The sequence below is a fragment of the Hevea brasiliensis genome, chromosome 16 (genome assembly GCF_030052815.1).
Source record: "Hevea brasiliensis isolate MT/VB/25A 57/8 chromosome 16, ASM3005281v1, whole genome shotgun sequence".
NCBI classification, from domain to species: Eukaryota; Viridiplantae; Streptophyta; class Magnoliopsida; order Malpighiales; family Euphorbiaceae; genus Hevea; species Hevea brasiliensis.
The window spans coordinates 71,444,051-71,466,431 of NC_079508.1; the positions used below are offsets into that span (position 1 = coordinate 71,444,051).

At 34.2% G+C, this 22,381-nt stretch overlaps 1 protein-coding gene across 1 annotated transcript; it reads right to left on the reverse strand.

Annotated features, from left to right (window-relative positions):
* Positions 1–2,536: 2,536 nt before the first annotated feature.
* On the reverse strand, positions 2,537–4,654 carry LOC110633912 (cytochrome P450 78A9). The gene is made up of 2 exons (XM_021782736.2): positions 3,568–4,654; positions 2,537–3,310 (listed from the first exon to the last, which is right to left on the reverse strand). Exons 1-2 carry the CDS (start codon positions 4,573–4,575, stop codon positions 2,681–2,683), a joined length of 1,638 nt encoding a protein of 545 aa, XP_021638428.2. The 5' UTR covers positions 4,576–4,654; the 3' UTR covers positions 2,537–2,680.
* Between the last annotated feature and the right edge of the window lie 17,727 nt (positions 4,655–22,381).

Sequence of the window (22,381 nt, forward strand, 5' to 3'; positions counted from 1 at the left end):
TTTGTGTGTCTGTATGTATATATATTTATGCATCAGCTAAGGCACTAGACAATGCTTTCATTTGCTTTTTAGGTTCAGCACAAAAAATTTCCTTCTACACAAATCAACATATTATTATTGGCTAAAATCCCCTGTAAGCTTAAAAAAATGAAAAACTTGAAAAAGCCCAGTTTGAAGACGTAACCGTCAGGGAATTGAACAACGATTGCCGGGTAATTATTTAATTTTAAGCAGAAAATAGCGATTTGATGAAGCCATGATAGAAAAATTCTGGAGTCCTAAGCTTTTACAGAGTGGCACCAAGTTGAAGTTCATCCACAGCTAAGAGACATGATCATTAAATACGAAGACTATATATAGCTTGCCGCGTTCAGCAATCAGCATAAATTGGGAAGAATTTGGGTTAATTTATGAATCTATCATATTATTGGAGCAATTGGCTAAAAGTATCTCCGAGGACCAGAAGAACACATTCAAAAACCTTGTCTGAAGAGTCTTTGATTAATCTTCATGGCTGTTGGTTTATAGCCCTTTTTGCATCATGCTTCGCTTTTAATTTGGTTTGTTAGGGGGATTGATAGAGTCTGATCAAAGGAGTTTGGTTGTTTAACAAAAAGCGGCTCTGTTTTCTTTTTGGAAATTTATGTGCCTATGCTCCTCTCTCGGCATCCAGGAACTTTAGGGGAGTGAGTATCTTTGTCTGGTTCCCATTGATGTAGCAGTTAGGATAAGTTTAAGAGCTGGAATGTGTCAGTTTGATTGCTGTTAAATTATTTGAATTGGCGTATCTTGTTGTCTTTATTCAGATTTGTTAGGACTCCTGAAATCCTCGAGTGGCTGCCTGCTTTTCATAATCTGCTGCTTCTTTGTTGAGCAAGTTGGACGTCTGACCATTTGCTGTGATATTCTTGATTTTATTGTCTGTGTAGTCGGGAAGAAGATTCAGGTCCTTGCTTGGAATTTCATTTCTCTAAAACATTCTGTTGTCCGACTTTTAGAGAGTGTCAGATGGAAATTTCCAGATTCAAGTACTATAGCACCCTTTCTTGCTGTTCCAATATAGATTCTATTCCTATATTTTCTGGTTGAAATCCTCCTCTCCTTCTATCACAGACAATTCCAAGATTCGTTATCTTATTCATGGCCCAATCAAATCAATAGGTCAATTTTCCCGTCTCTCATTTTCCTTCTAATAAAAATATCTTCGCTTATAAAAAATAAAAATTAAAAAAAGAAAAAAGCAATCAGCATTGATACAAAATTTGCAGAAGCCGTATTGAATTAACCTGGGCTGAAATATATAATTGCCATTTGCCACTGCAAAAGATGTTTTGTCCCTACGCTTCTGGGGCAACTCTTACACGCATTTGACATCTGTAAACACATATTTCATATGTAAACGTAGCATCTCTGTTGATAAGCCCATGATATATTCATCATCTCCATGAACAACTATATCTATCAAGGTTTAGTTTATGGCCCTCTTCGGTCCATAAAACGTTAAATTATTGGACGTTTCTCATAGAACATAGACAAATTAAACGACTGGTTTCTAGTTCCCTAGCTACTTACGCTTACCAAGATGTATGTATGGATCCATTATCCATATGATACAAACTTAACGAGATAACTATAAATGCAGAGAAGACACAAGAAGATCACACAATCTATATTAGGGTAATATGGACAAAGTTTCTTCCATGTAAGGGGGCTTTCACCAAGTAAGTGTCATCACTGCCCTTCTCTCCACGTTCATTTCAAGTGCTCTTGGCTCCTTCTTCCTCAGATGTGATTATCTTGTAGAAATTATAAGGCAAAGAGGGTTCAGCTCATTGCTCTCGGACAAAAATGTTAGGTCTCTGTAATGTTGTGGGTGTCACTTCTTCTTTTTCTTGGACCAGATGAGACTTCAAGCCACCTCGATGATCATATTGATGTAATAAGAGTGTCAACCCTGCTAATAATACAATGGATCGAAGCAAACATTTAACAATTCTAGCCCACAACTTGAAATATCTTGATCCAAAGTCTCTATCACTATTCTTGTATTAATGTTCCTCATTGTCCAAACCTTCAGTCTCATATCATAAAATATAATCAAGGGAAAGGCACGCGCATATGGAAGCAATTGGGTCCAATTAACAGCTAGATCAAATTGTGCAGAATGGCCAATTGCTCTGCAGTCTATAAACATTTTTGTTGTGCAAATTATTTACTTACTAGTGTATCCACCTAATCGCCCTTGCCTTGATTATCGACGTCATCAAGTTTCTAGTATAATTTTAAGCAATTATGCTGTTGGGCCCAATTTAAGCACCTTAATTGAACTTTAGGTTTTGTTTTTTGCAGTGTTTCTTCAGCCACTAGAGATTTTTTTTTTTTTTTTTTAATTTATAAAAGTGTAAAGCCTACTAGCTAAATGATGTAAATGATTTTTGATATGTTTGTATTTTAAATTTATAATAAATTAAATTTAAATAAAAATTTCACATAAAAATTGTGTTTAACTGAACTTCTAATTCCATCGCTCGAAATATATCAAAGTTATTATAACTATTTAATTAACCGGCAAATGCCCAAACCACATGCTATTATTTATATATAAGGCATGGAAGTTGGAGAGAAGGGTAGAGAGGGTATATTTACAACGTGTACATGTAGGACCCAACTTAATTAGTAATTAGGATTCTCTCCTAGGGTCCACTTTGACGCTAAGTGGGTTTGCCATTTCACAAGATAGCCTTAGTATTTCGGACAGATCCACCAAGTTGTGATCTGATTTCACCCACTCAAACTCATGCAACAACGTCCCTACCCAGAAGCTAACTGTGGCCAAACCCAATGCCTTTCCTGGGCATGTCCTCCTACCCGACCCGAATGGAGCCAGCCTGAGGTCTGAACCCAACACCGTAAACTCCATGTCCACGGCACCAGCATCTTTGCACACAAATCTCTCTGGCCAGAACTTGATTGGGTCCATCCAAACTTCTGGGTCCCTTGTTATGGCCCACATGTTTACCATAGCTGTGGTCCCCTCGGGCACCTCATACCCATCCACTGTAGTGTCCCTGATTGCCATTCGGGCCCAGGATAAAAGTGGGCCAGGTGGATGTAGCCTAAGCACTTCTTTCACTACTGCTTGCAGATAAACCGTTGACTGAATGTCTGATTCCATTAACGGCCGTGATCTTCCCACGACTCCATCGAGCTCATTGTGGACTTTGGCTTGAATATCAGGGTGAAGAACCATTCTCGCTAGTATCCACTCTATCAAAACAGCTACGGTGTCTGTTCCTCTAAAAATCATCTCCTACATTGAACGAGAAATTAGAAAAGTAATTACGCATCAATAACGGTACTTTAAAGTTAGGATTGTTAAGAAACGCCAAGAAAAAAAAAAAAAAAGGGCACACCATCACAAGATTCCACTTTTGATTCTTTTCATTTCCATTTCTTAGAAAACAAAACATGCATGTATGTTATATAAATAAATATATAAAAATATATATAATCAGTTGTTTGATGACAACTGATCAAACAACTGATTAGGTTTTGTGCATGTCTTACCCAAAGAACAGCAGCCACATCCTGATCTGATAACTTTTCCGGTCCTTGAAGAGAGAGTAAAACATCTACAAAATCTTGTCTTGTTCGGCCGTTCAACTGAGCTTTGTGTTCTTGAATAATCCGGTTGACAAAATGGTTCACCTTAGGAACCAATTGGGAGCACCTGAAACGGATCTTTTGAAGGTCGAAACTTGCAAGCCAAGGAAGATGATCGGACCAGTTGAGCTTCCCTAGTAGTTCATACCCCTCCTCAACTAACGCTCTCAGTTGTTCCGTTTCGCTGTTTGATGAACCCAGTTCGTATCTGCGCCCAAAGACCAACCACATCATGTTGTTAAGTGAAGCTCTCTTTAGTATATCACGGACTCGGAAATCTCCTCTGTGACATGCAATAAGTGATACCATTTGGGAACCAATATCTTTCCTCTGTGACTCTGTAGAGCTGATTTGTTTGGGACAAAAGAGATGTGTTGCCGCGATTCTCCTTAGGGTTCGCCAATAGACCCCATAAGGAGCGAAACCAATGGCTCTGTTAAACATGAGTCCATAAGCAGACTCTTTCACAGGACGATCTGCAAAGACCGAGCTGTTTAGGATTTCTTTAGCTACAACAGGATTGCATGTGATTATAACCCTAGTCTCTCCTAGGCTAAAAGCCATGAGTCTTTTCGCGTTGAACAGGATAGCTGCAGCTGCAAGCTTTTGATGAGCTAAGTTGGCCATCAGGTTCATGCTGCCTAGCACTGGAAACCCTCTAGGACCTGGAACTAACTTGGCTTTACTTCCTATCTTGAACCAGTACTTACCCCAGGCAGGGCCTCCAGGATAAGCCCAGAAGCAAAAAGCCATGGCTAGCCAAGCCATGCACAGAAAAAGAAAAAGAAAAACGGTGTTCTGAGAAGAGAGAGAGTTGCATTTGGAAAGAAGAGCAAAAATCCAGAAGCTATCTGGATGAGTTTCCATGGAGGAAATGAAGAAATGGAGTCGTTTAATTAATTGTGTGTGCATTCGTTGGCTGGCTTTCCTTTTTTGGGTTGAACTATGAATGGGAGGTTGGGTTATATAGAGAGATTGAAGGATGTTGAATCATTATCAAATCCAGTGCTGGTCATAATGCAATAATTAATTAAAAAAAAAGGCAAAATACATCATATGGGCTCTGACCTTTACACTAAAGGTCAGTTGAATTCTTGACTTTTCTATTATCAACATTTAACACCTGAACTTATTAATTTGTAACATTTTAACACCTCATGATGGTGGACTAAAGTACATGATGGACATACTCGATGACATATTTAAAAATGCTGATAGGGATCTGATTAATATGTCAACGTGAATGGAAATTGATGAGTAAGAAAAAAAAATATAAAATGTGAAAAAAAAAGGAAATTGTTAAAAATAACACATTTCATTGTCTACTGAAATTGAATCTAACCTTGAAGAACATTAGTAAAAGGTAAGTTTTTATGTTAAAATCCCTAATTTAATTGCATGAATGGTGTTTATGAGTTTGGATGTTTGTTTTATTTATGAACAAATGTATGGATTATTTTGTGCTTACACTGTGAATGCACATGCATCCTTTAAGTTCCATTTACTGTTAATGTCATTGTGGTCTCAAAAGTAGTTGACTCTTCTATTTGTTTATTGCTTTCCCTTTTTTATGTTATAAAATGGAAGATGTTTACTTATTTCTTAAATTTTACCATGGTGGCAAATTTGTAAATGATCCAAACCCTAGCTATAAAGGTGGACGGGTCAATTTTGCTCCTCGGGTTGATCCTGATGAGCTTTCTTTATAGAGCTTGCTCATTATACTAAAGACTTAGGGTATATGGCTATTGAGGGTGTCTATCATAGGAAACATGGTCATGAGAATGAAGATTTTAGGAAGTTATGGTCTGATTCTATTGTGTTAGAGATTACTTAGGGTCTTAAGAATGGCGAGAGTTTAGATTTTTATATCTCTCATTTTGTAGACACTCATGTAATTGCAGAGGGTAATGTGCCACCTACAATAGGAAGTGTAGAAGTTGAGATTATGAATGCAAATGATAAAAATGTTGAGTTTCATGAAGAAGTTCAATATGAAGGTGTAGAAGCTAATATTAGTGTAAATCCAGCTAGTGGGTTCAATGAAGAATATAATATTGGTTCAAATGCAACTACTGGAGGTAACGAAAAAGTTAATATTGGTGAAAATGAGTCTACTGGTATGGGTGCAGATATTGAGGTTAAAAATGATGACAATGTGTTAGATGAAGTTGATATAAGTGAAGAAAAAGAAGAAGACAATTCAGCTGGTGATTCTGATAATGAAGATTCAATTTGTGAGGGATTAGATGCAAATCTAATAGAGGGAAGTGATGAGGATGAGGATGAGGAGTTAAGGGTTGCAAGGGAAAAAGTTAGAAAGTACAAAAGAAGGAAATCTCAGGGAATTAAAGAAGAGGATGTACCTGAAGTACAACTTGGGCCAGCTGAAGATGATGCAGGATATGAAGGTCATGATAGGTATGCAGGTATAACTGGGGTTAGAGTTGGGGGCACTGAAGAGCACTTAGAAAGTGATGATCCAGATAGTAGGGGAGGTAGTGAAGTGTACAGTGAAGGAAATGAGGTAGATGGAAGAGAAAGGAGAAAGAAAAGCAAAAAGTTTTATTATGATATTGATTGTCATGTTCCTCAATGGAATCTTGGTTTAATTTTTGAGAGTGTTCAATAATTTAGGCATGTTGTTCGAAAGTATGGAGTATATAAAAGGGTTCAGTTGTTAATGAGACCAAATGAAAATCACAGGGTCAGAGTTAAATGCAAAGAAGATGTCCTTGGCTACTGTTTACTGGTATTAAGAACAAAACTAGCAATTTTGTAATCAAGATTTATAATCTCATTCATAAGTGTTATAGAACAAATAGAAATAAGCTAGTTAACTCAGAAATTCTTGAAAAGGTGTTAAAAAGGAGAATTATTTCTCGACCAGGAATTAAATTTATTGAAATTCAAAAGTTGTGTAGAGAGGAATTGAAGGTTCATATAAGCAAGATAATTTGTAGGAGGGCAAGAATGAAGGTTTTATCTAAGGTGTTAGGAGATTATAGAGTTGAATTTGGGAAAATACTTGATTATGTTGATGAAATTAAGAGAAGTAATACAGGGACAACATGCTTTGTAAATAGCAATGCGATAGATGATGGGAAGCAAATGTTCATAGCATTTTATGTGTGCTTCAAAGCATTGAAAGATGGGCAACTTGAAGGTTACAAAAGAATAATTAGTTTAGATGGGCGCATTTTTGACATGCGTTTGCAAGGGTCAGTTGTTAATTGCTGTCTCCAAAGATGGTAATAATCAAATGTTTCCAGTAGCCTAGGCAGTAGTTAAGAATGAAGACAAAGACACTTGGAAGTGGTTCATTCGATAATTGAAGGAAGATTTGGGAATTGATAGTGGTGAAGGTTGGACAATTGTGATTGATATGCACAAGGTACTTTCTATTTGCAATTAATTACTTAACTATTTGAATTTTTAACTATTACATCATTTCCAACTTGTTGCTATTTTATATAGGCATTGATTCCAGCAATTGATGAGTTACTACCTGATGTAGAGCACAGGATGTGTGCAAGACATATTTGGGCAAATTGGGCTAAAAAATGGAGAGGGGCAAAAAGAAAAAAGAAAATTTGGGCATGTGTATGGGCAACATTTGAAGTATGGATGAAGGACAAGCTTAAGGACCTGAACAAGCTTGGAACAGGTATTATGGAGGATTTCTTAGGGTTTAATCACTTGACATTTTGTAGGGCATTTTTTAGATTAGGTGATTGTTGTGATGTTGGAAATAATATGTCAGAAACTTTTAATGGTTGGATTTTACAAGCTAGATTTAAGTTTATAATTACAATGCTTGAGGAAATTAATGTCTAAGTTATGGAGAAAATAAGGATGATAAGAGACTTTGCTAGTACGTTGATTTCTAACATCTCACTTATGGCAATGGAGAAATTAGAGAGAAATAAAGTTAGGGCAATGGATTGTATAATTAAATGGAATGGTGATTATGGATTTGAGGTTGAAGATGGTGAATATGGGCATACTGTTGATCTAAGATTGCAAACCTGCACATGCAGAGCTTGACAATTGAAGGGCATACCTTGTGCACATGCTATATGTGCTATGTATCATAGGAAATTGAATACAGAAGATTTCATTAGTTCATGGTATTCCAAAAAACTTTTCTTAAAGCATATGGTCATTTTATGCAGCCAATAAGAGGCATGAAATTGTGGCTAGAATCTGATCATCCTTATTTACAACCTCCTCAGATAACCACTCTACCAGGAAGGTTAAAAAAGAACAGGAGGAGAGACAAAGATGAACCCAAAAAGAAATATGGAAAACTTGGAAGGTTTGGGATACAAATGATATGTAGATTATGCAACCAAGTTGGTCACAATAAAAAAAAAAAAAACATATGCAATGAGGAATTCAGTAGGAAATGAGGTACATTATTTCTCAATATGTATTAAATATTATGACAATTTTTTTATGTCCTTCAATTACCATTGAGTAAAATACTAATGTTATTATTTTATATATATTTATAGAACACACAAAGCAACACAACTAGTGCAACATCATCACCACCAACTTGTGGTGCATCTAGTTCAAGGCCAAGTGCAGGTGGTGACTCAACTGTTATAGGTGTTGGTTCTGGCAGGGGAATTGGTTCTGGCAAGGAAAGTGGTTCTAACAAGGGAATTGGTTTCGGTAGGGGAATAAGTTCTGGTAGGGTAGTAGGTTCTGGTAAAGGAATAGGTTCTGGCAGGGGAAGTTATTCTAGAAAGGGAATTGGTTCTGGCAGAGGAAGTGGTTCTGATGTAACTGATGGTGTTGGAATGTCAAGTGAATCTTCTATTAGGAGAGGAAAACTTCCTAATTTTGGTGCTACAACTTCTTCAAGTCAAGCAAAGGTGAGAAAAACTACTGGATATGGATGTTATGTTAATCTTTATATAGGGAAAACAATTGAAAATGTAAGTTAATTTACCATTAAAGCTTTTATTTTGGACAAGTTAGTGTATGTTTACATTTTAACTTAATTTATTGTGCTGCCTGGGAGACCAGTTGAGAGAATAATCATTAGTAGTCATATTGTTAAACATGCATCAGAAGCAACAGGTGACTTAGGATTCCAACCTAGAGGGTTGAGATGGAAGGGCAAAAATGTAGTTACCTCAAGGCAACTCCAATAGCAAACAACTAAAATGGTCATGCACAGAAGACATCTCACTTCACAACAAGGGTGTCACACCCTGGCTTAGTGGGCCCCAGCTCAAGCCCCTCTATGGGTGGCCATCTTGCCGGCGTACCCCTCTAGAGGCCGGCGATGCAACTCAAATCGGTACTGTCCGCTTTGGTGGAGTTCAATCCCTTCGCCCTGCAGAGCTAGGATTCGAACCCATATCAACTCACGGATTTGCTTCGCCTCTTACCAATTGAGCTGCATAAAAAAGGCGCCTTTTTTATTGTCACACCCCGGCTTAGTGGGCCCCAGCTCAAGCCCCTCTATGGGTGGCCATCTTGCCGACGTACCCCTCTAGAGGCCGGCGATGCAACTCAAATCGGTACTGTCCGCTTTGGTGGAGTTCAATCCCTTCGCCCTGCAGAGCTAGGATTCGAACCCATATCACCTCACGGATTTGCTTCGCCTCTTACCAATTGAGCAATTGAGCAGCTCAATTGGTAAGAGGCGAAGCAAATCCGTGAGGTGATATGGGTTCGAATCCTAGCTCTGCAGGGCGAAGGGATTGAACTCCACCAAAGCGGACAGTACCGATTTGAGTTGCATCGCCGGCCTCTAGAGGGGTACGCCGGCAAGATGGCCACCCATAGAGGGGCTTGAGCTGGGGCCCACTAAGCCGGGGTGTGACAAAGGGTCACTGTAATACCCCCATATTAAGTAGTCTATACATTCTTCTATTCCTGTAACTAGTGTTTGTTCGGACAGTCAGGATGTCTAGAACTATGTTTGTGTCATTTAGAAAAGTCATGAATAGAAATTATATGAAAGTGAAATACAAATAAGAAAAACAAAGCATAAAAGGTTAATAAGCCGAGGTCCCGATGATGGGTGACCGAACTGAGAAGTGACTGAGAGCTTAGCTACTATTCTAATTTCGTGTGGGACCCTGTAACACCCCAGGCCTAGGGATAATTGCAAAACTAATGGTAATGTGAAAATCACAGAAAAGAATAGAGAACCAGTTCAAATAATTAAATCAGAGTTCAGGAAGCAACTTAGTGCTATTGGAAAATTTGCCCAAATCGATAAGGGGCAATTTGGTCAATTCACCATTAGAGGTGACTCTTGGCCTAAATGTCCATTAAAATGTAGAAAATTAAAATTATAAAAAACAGATTGAAAGTGAAAAGGTGAATGGAAGAAAGGAAAAAGGAAAAGAAAATTTTAAATTAAATGCTTTATGACATCACCCATTATGTAAGCATGACACAATAAAGATTTATAATTTAATTAAATTATTTTGAGATAAGTATAAAAAGGGATAAATGAAAATTAAAAAGGAAAAAATTTTCTTTCTTCTTCTTCAACCTTGCTGTCTCTCTCTCATGTTCTCTCTCTCTCAACATTTCACCATTAACACTCAATTTCAAAATTCCAAACTCTCAAATTTAACCCTAATTTTTATAGTCTCTCTACTAAAAACCCTTAATTAGACTTTGGTAAGAAGAATTGAAGAGAGAATTTCAAGAAATAAGTGGAGATTAAGAAGATTGAAAAGCTCCATATAAGGCAAGCCTCTTCCAAACTTGAAAATCCTTTTTAATTCATTGAGTTGAGATTTGAAAAGATGATATTGCATAAGAAATTGAAAGACTCATGAGGGTGTGGAAGACTATAAATTTCGGCCACTATGTAGGAGTTAGGGTTTGATGAGTTTGAATGAAATTAAGTATGTAATTAAGCTCAATTGATGAAGCATATTTGATTAGTATGTTGAAATAAAATAAATTGCATGTGTTATATGAAATTGGGAAAATGTGGTTAGGGTTTTGAACCCAAAAATTGGAGGATTGTGGAATTGATGATGAATTGGTGTTCTAATGGTCAATTAGTGACCATTTGAGGTGAATTGATCTTAATTGGGGATCAATTGTGGCATAGAATAATGAATTGGGGATGCTGCCCACTTACTGGAAATTCTAGGCTTTGAGTCCAGTGGGTTTGGGCAGCCATAACTTGACTTGTATAGCTTCAATTGGTTTAAGGCCAATTGGAGGTGAAAATAGGGATATAATGCCATATTTTTTTATGAAGAGACCCTGCTCAGAAAACCAACCTGAAGTGACCTAAAATTTGCCTATATTCGGGTAACCAAAATTCTAGACTTGGAAAATGATCAAATGAATAGTATTTGTTCAAATTGTCATAAATTTGTGTAGAGAGGTTCAAATGACCTAATTTTTGAACCATTGGAAATCTTAGACATAGTAGAACAACTTTTATTAAGAACAGAAATCCAAATTCTGACCATAACCTAATCAAAGTGCTAACCAATTTTAGGTTATCAAATCTGCCAGAACCAAAATTTACCTAAAAAATCTGAAAATAATCAATCCATCAGTTATGGTAAAAATGTCATAACTTGAGCTACAAAATTTCAAATGGAGTGATTCAAAAAGGGAATTAAAGTAGAGACATTAAGAAACAACTTTAATGAAGAAATTTTAGCCAAATTCATACTGTAGATTGGTCCAATGGAACAATAAACATTGGTGACCAAATATGAAATATTAGAATTTCTTCTTATAAGCCTTGATTTTCAATTGGCAACCAATGCCAATAAATTTGTGACTTAAAATGTGGTATGACCATGTGTTTAGAAATGGTATACCTATTAATAATGAACAAGTCAATATTTTGCATGAATAGTCAAGTGAATAGTAACCATAATATTATCAAATACAAAGAACTCAACCCTCATGAGAATTTATAAGTAAAATTAAGTATGCAAAAATTTAATTGTTGGATTTATTATTAGAAATGGTTTGAATGGATATTGAAACACTCTAATTATGTATTTCAGTGGAAAAGAAGCCCTTCAAGAAAAGAGGAAGAGTGGATTAAGTCAAGGCAACCATAAGAGGTTTGTGCACAACATTTTAAATTCATTGTTTCTACTCAAAAACTAATTGAATAAGAGTTATAAATAATTTTTTATTGTTTTGGCCTTGAAAATTTTATTTGAAAAAAATAGTGTGTTGCTTACTTTGTAAATGAGAATTTTGGAATGAAATATGATTAGTGAATTATATGAAATATTTGAATGATATGATTTTGAATTGGATTTCAAAATCACACTTGGCATGGCAAATCCATTGTGTTCCTCCTCTATTTATGGAGTTGAGATTGATTATATTCTTCCTTCTTTGACTTGCCAGTTTGAGATTGAGATCGGATGAGTACTTATATAGCTAGCTAGCCACCTCCTTATTGATTTCGATTAGTGAGGTTGTAAATTGCTTTGTCGTGGTGTACAACATGGCATTGATCATGAAATTTTGTGTCATAATCTAAGTTGTGTATTTATTGGTAATACTATTGTTTATAAATTATTTTGATAAATTGTTATTAAAATCTTGATTTCAACTTGAGAATTGTGATTGTGGAAATTTTTAAATTTCTGTTATCAATGAATGATTATATTTCTGATGACTTTAGACATTATTGTTGTGTACCACTGAGTAAAATTACTCAGCGATGGCTTTTTCTTGCTGTCACAGATAGAGAGATAGATAAAGGAGCATAGTGAGCTACTTCTAGCTACAGTTGAAGGAAATTTTGGATCTTTTATGGATATAAAATTTTATACCCTTGTACATTTCTTTTTATGTAAATTAATTATTCATATGCATCTATAGAACTAGTTGAGCAGTTGTATAATAAAAATTGTAATATTAATATTTTGTTCTCTTTTCTGGAATTGCAATTTTTATATTTGAGTTGAACCTAATGAAATGCTATTGAGATTTCTTGAAATTGTGTTTGTTGAGATTGAATGGTATTTATTTTAAATAGAGTTGTGGATATATGTATATTGGGAGTGTTTTAACAAGTTTTGAAGAAACTGTTTTCTCCATTTACAGACAGAACTCTATCAAAATTTTCGTAAAAATTTTAGAAATTCCAAAAAGATTAAAAATTATTGTTATGATATAATCCCAATAAAAAGTTCTTTAATGATATTTATCATCTCTTTTCACTACAAAGGAGATTGAAATTGTTTAAAATCTCTTGTAATATATTTAATAGATTATTGGTGGGCGAAGTTCGGTAATTCATTGGATATATTACGGGATCATGTCATGCCTTATGTAAGGATAAGGTGTGATATGTTTTAGTGGTATCAGAGCAAAGTTTTGAAATGAGTTTTGAACTATAAATTTGATATATTTCTTTGATAAGTACAACTGCTCGAATGTTTTAAATTGATACATATGATGCATTTACATCATGAATATGAACTAATGGGGATAATCCTCCTTGTGTTGATTAACAGGGAGTAGAAATTCTATAAGTTGAAATGGAAGAAGAGGATTGCTCAGTTGAGTAATTAGTTGAGGCTGAGGCACAAGGGGAAGCCCCAACTCTTCAGAATGTTAGTGGGTCAGCTACACTAGCTCCACCCATGCTACAGTTTCCTGCTCAGTTTACTAAGCAGATGGCTGTCTTATTCTAATAGATGGCTAGAAATATGCCAACACAAGCCCCAATTTAAGCACCATCAGTGCAATTACAGCCTTCAGTCAGACAATATGACAAATTGATAAAATATGGGGCTACTGAGTTTAAAGGAATTATGGATCCACTAGAGGCAGAGCAGTGGCTTGAAAGAATGGAAAGGGTGTTTAAAAAGCTGCACTGCACGGAAGAACTAAAGTTTGAATACTCAGTTTCTCTACTCCAAGGGGATGCATACGAGTGGTAGAAGACCATCTCGCATAGCTTAGTAGAGCCCCCAGTTCTAACCTGGTTAGATTTTCTGAAGGAGTTCAGGCAGAAATGGGTCCCTGACACGTATGTTGACATGAAACTGTAAGAATTCTTGAATTTGAAGCAAGGGGACAGAACAGTAGCAGAATATGAGAGGGACTTTTCTAGATTGAGTCACTATGCTGAAAGCCTATTTACCATTGCTAAAGATAGATGTAAACAGTTTGAAATCGGGCTAAGACTAAGTTTGAGATTGCAAGTAGTGGGTTTTAGACACCATAACTTTTTAGAGCTAATTTCACAAGCCCCGGAACTAAAGAGAATAGAAATGGAAGGTGTAGTTAAAAAGGGTATAGTGGATAAGGAGAAAGATGGAAAGACTACTTGTCAAGCTTCTAATAGTGAAACAGGAAAGAGAAAACATTTTGTAGGATCTAGTTCTCGCAAGTCTGGTAGAGGTAGATCCTCAGGACAAAGGCCACCTAGGTCTACCTAATGTTTGCTGGTTTTTCAACCCTGCAAGTGCACAGATCGCTAATAAGTAATAAAGTAGTGAGTGAAGTATCGTCCTACAAGGAATTTAGTTAGTAAGTACTAGACTACATAACAGTTTTGACTGTTTAGGCTACTGATTATGAATAAAGAGTATATTAAACTTATTTTGGATGTTGAAAGTAAACTTTGAATAAAACTTATCTATTGAAATAATTCCAGAATTAAGATTTCACACTGTAATGTTATTATGGATTTTAATCTCGTCTATTCATTGGATTAAGAATCGTCACTTTGATGAAAATTAATCCTAGGATATCCTAGGTCCTCTTTCAAGGCATCTAAGGTGTGGTCTGATTAGAGCTAAACCCTATTTTCATTGGTGATTAGTCCTAATAAAACCCTTTAAGATCTATGATTAATTTTGAAACTCCACAAAGGTCATCAACCTATCTCTAGGTCAAATTTTCTAGGTTCAAAATCCTGATTTTCTAATATTAATCTTCACCTTTCAGTTCTTTAATTAATATTTGTAATCAATATTAAGTGGGTACCAATACATAACATGCATTAAGATCACAATAAATTGAATCAAGTAGCAAAACTCAAATCGAATAAATAAAACGCAATATTCGTTCATAATAATAATTACAAGCGTTATTCTCCCAATTCCAGAATCAAGGATTTACTCACTCATGGTGAGTTTAACAAACATAATAGAAATAAAATAAGAGAACTTGAACAGCCTTAAAGAAATAGAACAAAAGAACTTATGAGGATTTTCTGCAACCTTGAACTTGTGGAACTTCGGCTGCGGGCTTCCCTCTTGTACTGATGATCTACTCTCCAACACGGCTATGAAGGATGTGAATATGAAGGTGAGATTAGGTTTGGGATTAAGATTTCTCTCCTAAAACTTCAAAACTAAAAAAACTAAAAAACAAACAAATCTTTTCTGTTTTCTGCGACTCCTCTATTTATATTGAATGATCTAGGGTTAGGTTTTTAGAATTCTCAAGGCATTAGGAGTCTTTTCTCTCTGTCAAAGCTGGAGCTGAAACCAATTCAGGAAATTGATTGTCAAGTGATACACGGCCCGTGTGTCACTACACAGCCCAGGGCTGTGTAACTTACTGGAGCTTGAATTATTGCATCTTATATCAAGACAAGACTTTACACAGGCCTTGGGTAGTTACACGGGCTTGATTACACGACCCATGTACTTTTGTACTTTAGGGAAATCTTTAAGCTTGGCCTGGCAGAGACTTACACAGGTCTTCACATTTTTACACAGGCATGGTGCACGGCCCGTGTACTTTGATTCTTCCGTGTAAGGTGTATTAGCAACACTTCTCAATTCTTTGGCCTTTCCAAGCTCTCTACTCTGCTCCTATGCCTTGGAACCTCTTCAAAACACCTGAAAACATACATAAAACATAGAATTCAGAGTTTGATAATGGAATTTACAAAAGTACTTGAAATTGATGATTATGCATGAGATTACTTATCTAAATGCTATAAAATATTATGCAAATGTATTTAAAAATATCTATATAATATAAGTGTATCAAATACCCTCAAACTCAAACTTTTGCTTGTCCTTAAGCAAAATGAAAACCTTTTTAGAATACATTTTAGGGGAAAACTCAGAAGTATAACCATAAATTTAATATGCATATAATTGAACTCCTTCAACCTTCATACTAATTCCATTCCTTCAAGGCGTAAAGGTTTCAATAGCTACCTGCTTAAAACCTCACCCCCCTTTTTGTGGTGTTTCAACCACTTGCTCCTCTATGCATGGCTATTAATAAGTCATAAATAACCTGTTTTACCATGATAGACTTATAAAATACTCACTCACCTTAAATTTAGCCTCTATTATGGAAATTGCTGAGATTGATTTAATTCCAACTCTATAGGCACATCTCAATTTCCTATCTATACTAATGTAGCACATACTTTAAAAAGATCAAAAGGTCTTTAAAAAGGTTGTAATGGGGTTAAAGGATGATAATTTGATTACCAATAAAAGGGTTTTAAGGAATGCAAATTTGAGATTATCTTTCATGCACAAGGCCTTAAGTATACCAAGTTTGTTCTATTGATTTATGCATGGGGAAGAAGGGTTTATAGTGCCCAGCATACTTGTCATGGTGTTTAATTTTGGGACTCTTCTCTCTCTCTTTTTTTTTTCTTTTTCTTTTTGTCTTTTTCCCCAAACTCATTGCTTTTGTTGGGCTGGAAATACAAGTTTTTCTTTGATTTTAATTGTATACTTGCACTCTTCTTGGTATTTTTATCTTCTCCTTCTTTTACATTTGATATACTTATCCTTTATACACTAGACTTCCTCAAAAGGGTGAGGTGAGTGTTTTAAGCTAGGGATTAGATAAACATGTGTGGGTAAACAAGGAAAATTATATGAGTAAAAATATAGGCTCAAGTTAGCTACAAGGGGTATATTGTAACTGAGGGTGGCTTAAGGCTTAATGGGGCTAAATGAAAGAATGCCTTAATCATCTCTTTTTCAAACATATGCTAGGATTTTGCCTTGATAGGTCTAAGAGACATGTTCTAGAGCTGGTGAGGCATTTTTAAGTTTATTTGTATTTCAGAAATTTTCTCCCGATTTTGCAAGTTCAATGTGACAAATTGATAGCTATGAAGGGGTTTAACTAGTCTAGCTCCACTAAGGCAATTAGGTCTTTCACATACAATAAATTAAAGCCTTTTTGCCTATCAAGATACATTTATTCCTCGATCCCATGAAGAATAATTATTAGTTTATTAATATTTGTAGTTATAATTCTTAGTTAAAAACCAGTTCAAAATTTCAAAATTTGTACAATTTTCTAGAATTTTGATACACAAGTATAATATGGATATAATTAAGCAATGCAATGATATTAGAGACATTAAAAAACAACTTTGATGAAAAAAGTTTAGCCAAATTCCCATTGTAGATTGGTCCAATGGAACAGTAAACATTGGTGACAAAATCTAAAATTTTAGAATTTTTTCTAATAAGCCTTGAATTTCAATAGGCAACCAATGCTAACAAATTTGTGACCTAAAATGTAGTATGACCATGTGTTTAGAAATGGTATACCTATTAATTATGAAAAAGTTAACATTTTGCATGAATAGTTATGAATAATTTTTTATTATTTTGGCCTTGGAAATTTTATTTGAAAAAAATAGTGTATTACCTACTTTGTAAATGAGAATTTTAGAATGAAATATGATTAGTGAATTATATGAAATATTTGAATGATATGATTTTGAATTGGATTTCAAAATCACACATGGCATGGCAAATCCATTGTGTTCCTCCTCCATTTATGGAATTGAGATTGATTATATTCTTCTTTCTCTAGCTTGTCAATTTGAGGTTGAGATCGGATGAGTACTCATATAGCTAGCTAACTACCTCCCTCATTAATTTTGATTAGTGAGGTTATAGATTACTTTATTGTGGTGTACAACATGGCATTGATCGTGAAATTTTGTGTCATCACCTAAGTTGTGTATTTATTGGCAACACTATTGTTTGTAAATTATTTTGATAAATTGTTATTAAAATCTTGATTTCAACTTGAGAATTGTGATTGTGGAATTTTTTAAATTTATGTTATCAATGAATGATTATATTTTAGATGACTTTAGAAATTATTGTTGTGCACCACTGAGTAAAATTACTCAGAATGATTATATTTCTGATGACTTTAGAAATTATTGTTGTGCACCACTGAGTAAAATTACTCAACGATGGCTTTTTCTTGCTGTCGCAGATAGAGCGTAAGATAAAGCAGCAGAGTGAGCTGCTTCTAGTTACAATTGAAGGAAATTTTGGATCTTTTATGGATATAAAATTTTATACCCTTGTACATTTCTTTTGATGTAAATTAATTGTTCATATGTATCTATAGAGCTAGTTGAGCAATTGTACAATCAAAATTGTAATATTAATATTTTGTTCTCTTTTCTAGAATTACAATTTTTATATTTGAGTTGAACCTAATGAAATGCTATTGAGATTTCTTGAAATTGTGTTGGTTGAGATTGAATGGTGTTGATTTTAAATGGAGTTGTAGATATATGTATATTGGGAGTGTTTTAAACAAGTTTTGAATAACTGTTTTCTCCATTTACAGATAAAACTCTGTCAAAATTTTCGTAAAAATTTTAAAAATTTCAAAAAGATAAAAAATTATTGTTAATTACTGATATTTATCATCTCTTTTCACTACAAAAGAAATTGAAATTGTTTAAAATCTCTTGTAATATATTTAATGGATTATCGGTAGGCAAAGTTTGATAATTCATTGAATATATTATGGGATCATATCATGCCTTATGTAAGGATAATGTATGACAGTCCCAATCACACCAACCTTTGCAAGCCAGTAATAATATAGGGAATGGCACACAGCTTAATGGAAATGCCTGATGAAGAATGTGTTTTATTTTGACTTTTTTGTATTTGCCATATTGCTGTGGTCTTGCATTATAATAGCAATATGGGTAATAGTTGTGTATTAGAAAGGTTTAGTTTTACTGTCATCTGCAATATTGCTTGGTATTTATAAAAACAGAAGTTGAAATTTATGCAGAATGACATTTTTGGCTTGTTTATATGTGAACAATTGGGTTAGCTAACGAGCAGTGTTATCCTCATTTCAATTAATTTATATGCGAACAATTGCCATATAGCACTCATTATAATTTTTGCAACTTCTTTCACATCACAATTTCATCTTAATTAGCTTATTTTACTTCACAAATGGTCACAATTGTTACAATAACAAAAGTATAACAATGAATAAATCATTTCATTTCTATTAATTTCCATAAACATATACAACACACTATTTCAAAATAGCATATTGCAGTAAATTCATCTTCCTCTACTAAAAAAAAATCATTTAACTAGGAAATTGAAGCTAACTTCACAGTAGATTAGTGACTAAATAAACACCATTTACAAAAAAAAAAAAAAAAAAAAAAAATTCTTAATCAACATTTATCCAATAATAACTTTTAACCCCAACTACAGGTCTTCTGTGGGAAGTTGTTTCTCTTCAAATTCAACCGCTCACAACTGCATTAAATATAAATTAGAAAAAGAAATAATATTATCATAGTTATACAAATCCACCTCCATTTTCGCTCTCCTTTCCTTGCCCTATCTCTTTCACCTTCATAAACCCTAACTCTTGAGAGCAAACCCACAATAACTCGCTTTGCATGAATTGGGATTGGAGGATCTAGCCACATGAAAAAACCACACGCATCCACATTTTGCAAATTTAATCAACTCATCAAAAGAAATATAACAACTAAAATTAATACTTATAATCTACTCACATACTTACCCATATTTTCCACAACCATGAAATTATTTGTCTAAAAATGCTTCAACACCGATGGTTCACCACAATGACATACTGGGATGACAAACTCAACTGATGGCCCTTCCATTGTCTCTTCCAACACCCCTTTGTTCAATTTGATTAGAAAAACTCTCTTGAATCTTCAAACAATTGAGACGATGAAAGATTAATGGGCAGAGAAGAAAAAAATTAATTTTTACCATTGAAAGGTAATTGCATCTATTTATAAATAGGTTTTTAATTCCTAATTTGGGATTCAATTTTATTACCGTTTGTTTTTTTTTTCTATATCATCTTCTTTTAATGGTATCACCCGTGTAACAATGCGTATATCCACGCTACATGCTAACTAGAATGTGAGGTGTTAAAATATTATAAAATTAATAAGTTCATGTGTTAAATATTGATAATAGAAAGATCAGGGTTAAATGTTGATAATAAAAAAAATCAGGGGAACAACTGACTTTTCGTGCAAAGGTTAGGGGCAAATGATGTATTTAAAAAAAAAAAAAAAAGTTAATAGTGAGGCATGAATGAACGCATAACGAAAAATGAAAGGCAATGTGATGAAATATATGGGGGTGCCGTCATGGATTGGATATATGTGACGGAGTATATGAGATAGGCGCAACGCCGCTATCAAACCGTGAACTGATAGCGCGAATCATCCGGTTTCAAAAAAGGTTTATAACTGTTTGAGCCAATCCGAATAGGAAAGAGGAAATATCTAGCTAGACAATTGCTACATGTTTGTACAGGTGTCGAGCAAAGGTGAGGTGAAAGCTATTTATGTTGTCCTGAGAAACACTTGTTAGCCTCTAAAATCTACAGCAACCAATAGCCAAAAGCCACGTTGACAAGTGCCTTCAGGCTTCAGCTTCTGGCCCACCCATATGAGTGGCATCATGCATCATGAAACGTTTATATAATCAGCGGCCTTTCCCGACCACCAATGGCTATGCGCTTCCGCAAAATCCACTACCACGCGTATGGCCTCCACACCACATTTTATTTCTCTTGCCAAGATTATTATGTACTACTCTTCTTAGTCATGTGTCGTTTAACATAGGACAACCAATTAGGCCACAGGATGGTCCAACCTTAGTCTTTTTTTCCCCTCAGCTCTCATTTCTTTTTATTCATAATTATAGCTCTCATTTATTTTTATTCATAATTATACTTTTATTTATTCTTAATTATAAGTTATTACCCTCTTTCTTTTTTATAATATTGATTTCTTAGCTAGCTAGCCCTCTAGCTTCTATACAAAACTTTGGATTCTTGAAAAGAATTATTCTTCAGCACTTAGTGGAATTTTAAGTCGTTTAACATTTTGGAGTGTTGTTGAAATTTAGACCTTATAAAAAATAATAATCTTTAATTGCTAATTAATGCAACTAAAATGATAGCAATTTTAAGTACTCATGACTTATTTTTAGACTTTAATGGTTAGTAAAAAGAATTTATCTAATATCTATAATTAAATTAAGATATTTAATAAATAAAAGTATTATTTATTGAGAGATTATTTAGTACCTTCCATATATACGTAATTTTCTCATAATTATGTTGAATATATTTTATATATTATAAGAAGGGTTTGTATTTTTATAAAAAATATAAGTATTATTTTTATATATTTTTAAATATTATAAAATTTATAAGTGCATACAGAATGAAATAACATCAATCAATTGCCACACTTTGAATTAATGGCTATAAAATAATTAGATATGCATCTATGTGGAGGTGCAATAATGAACAACAAAAGCAAATATGTTCTTATTCAACACCAAACACTTTTGATTTATTATATATTTATATTAGTGCCATAAGAGAATCAATATTGCTTTCCTTTTCCCCTTCTTTAATTTAATGGTTTTGTGGATCGACCAACTTACATGACTATGGGAATATTCCATCCATATAGAATAGGTAAATAATAAAATTGCAAGTGCGTATGTAAAAGAAAGAGATTGCTTTAATTTAATGACATCATAAGAATTTAGGTTTGTTTCAACACTAGGGATCAAGGACCTCGCATATTGTTTCATCAATTCATCATACATATATTTTTACAATAGCCAAAGATGAAAATTTTATTAACAAAAATAGATTTGAACATCCAATTAAATCCTAATCGATAAGTCTTTTTATAAAAACAAACCAGACAAAGCATACTAAATGAAAAAAAAAAAAAAAAAAAAAAACACCATGTAGCACCAAGAACCAGAGAGAAAAACAGTTCTATTATGAGCAGCAAATTTGATTATGATGAAGAAATTAAATGGCAAGCATCTAGCAAAGAGAGAGAGAAGCCTATGCTATAATAGAATTTGATCATCATATAAACAGTATTTTGATGATTTGGTCAATGTTCCCATTTAGTGGATTAGATTGGTCTTTCCTACTTAAGCAATCAAAATCAAAACCAATGATATGGTTCTGATTCTATATAAAATCATAGTATAATCTTGAATGACTAAAGGTGGTCTACATTTGCTCAACTTGTGCAATATATGAATAAATCTTTGAATCTCACACTTGGAATTAATGAATGATATTTAACTGTAGCGTTTCATTGTCCTTTGAAAAGATTTTATTCCAAATTGAACATTTTCAATTTTCTGCTTCGCGCATAATGAGTATGCATACAACATCTCACCACCCTGGTAATTATGGCAGATTCTAAAGACATATGATGACTCAGCCTGCCACGCATTAAGTTGTCTTTATAGTGATCATCTGAGACATTGATTTTGTAGTCCATTGTTGTGAAAGTATATGTATATATTGTTAATTATAGCATTAAAAAAAGGAGCAACCCATAATGAATATAATCATGGATATGTTAGAGCATTATTCTTTTGCTGTATGGAAAGATTAGGTTCAGTGATTTAATTAT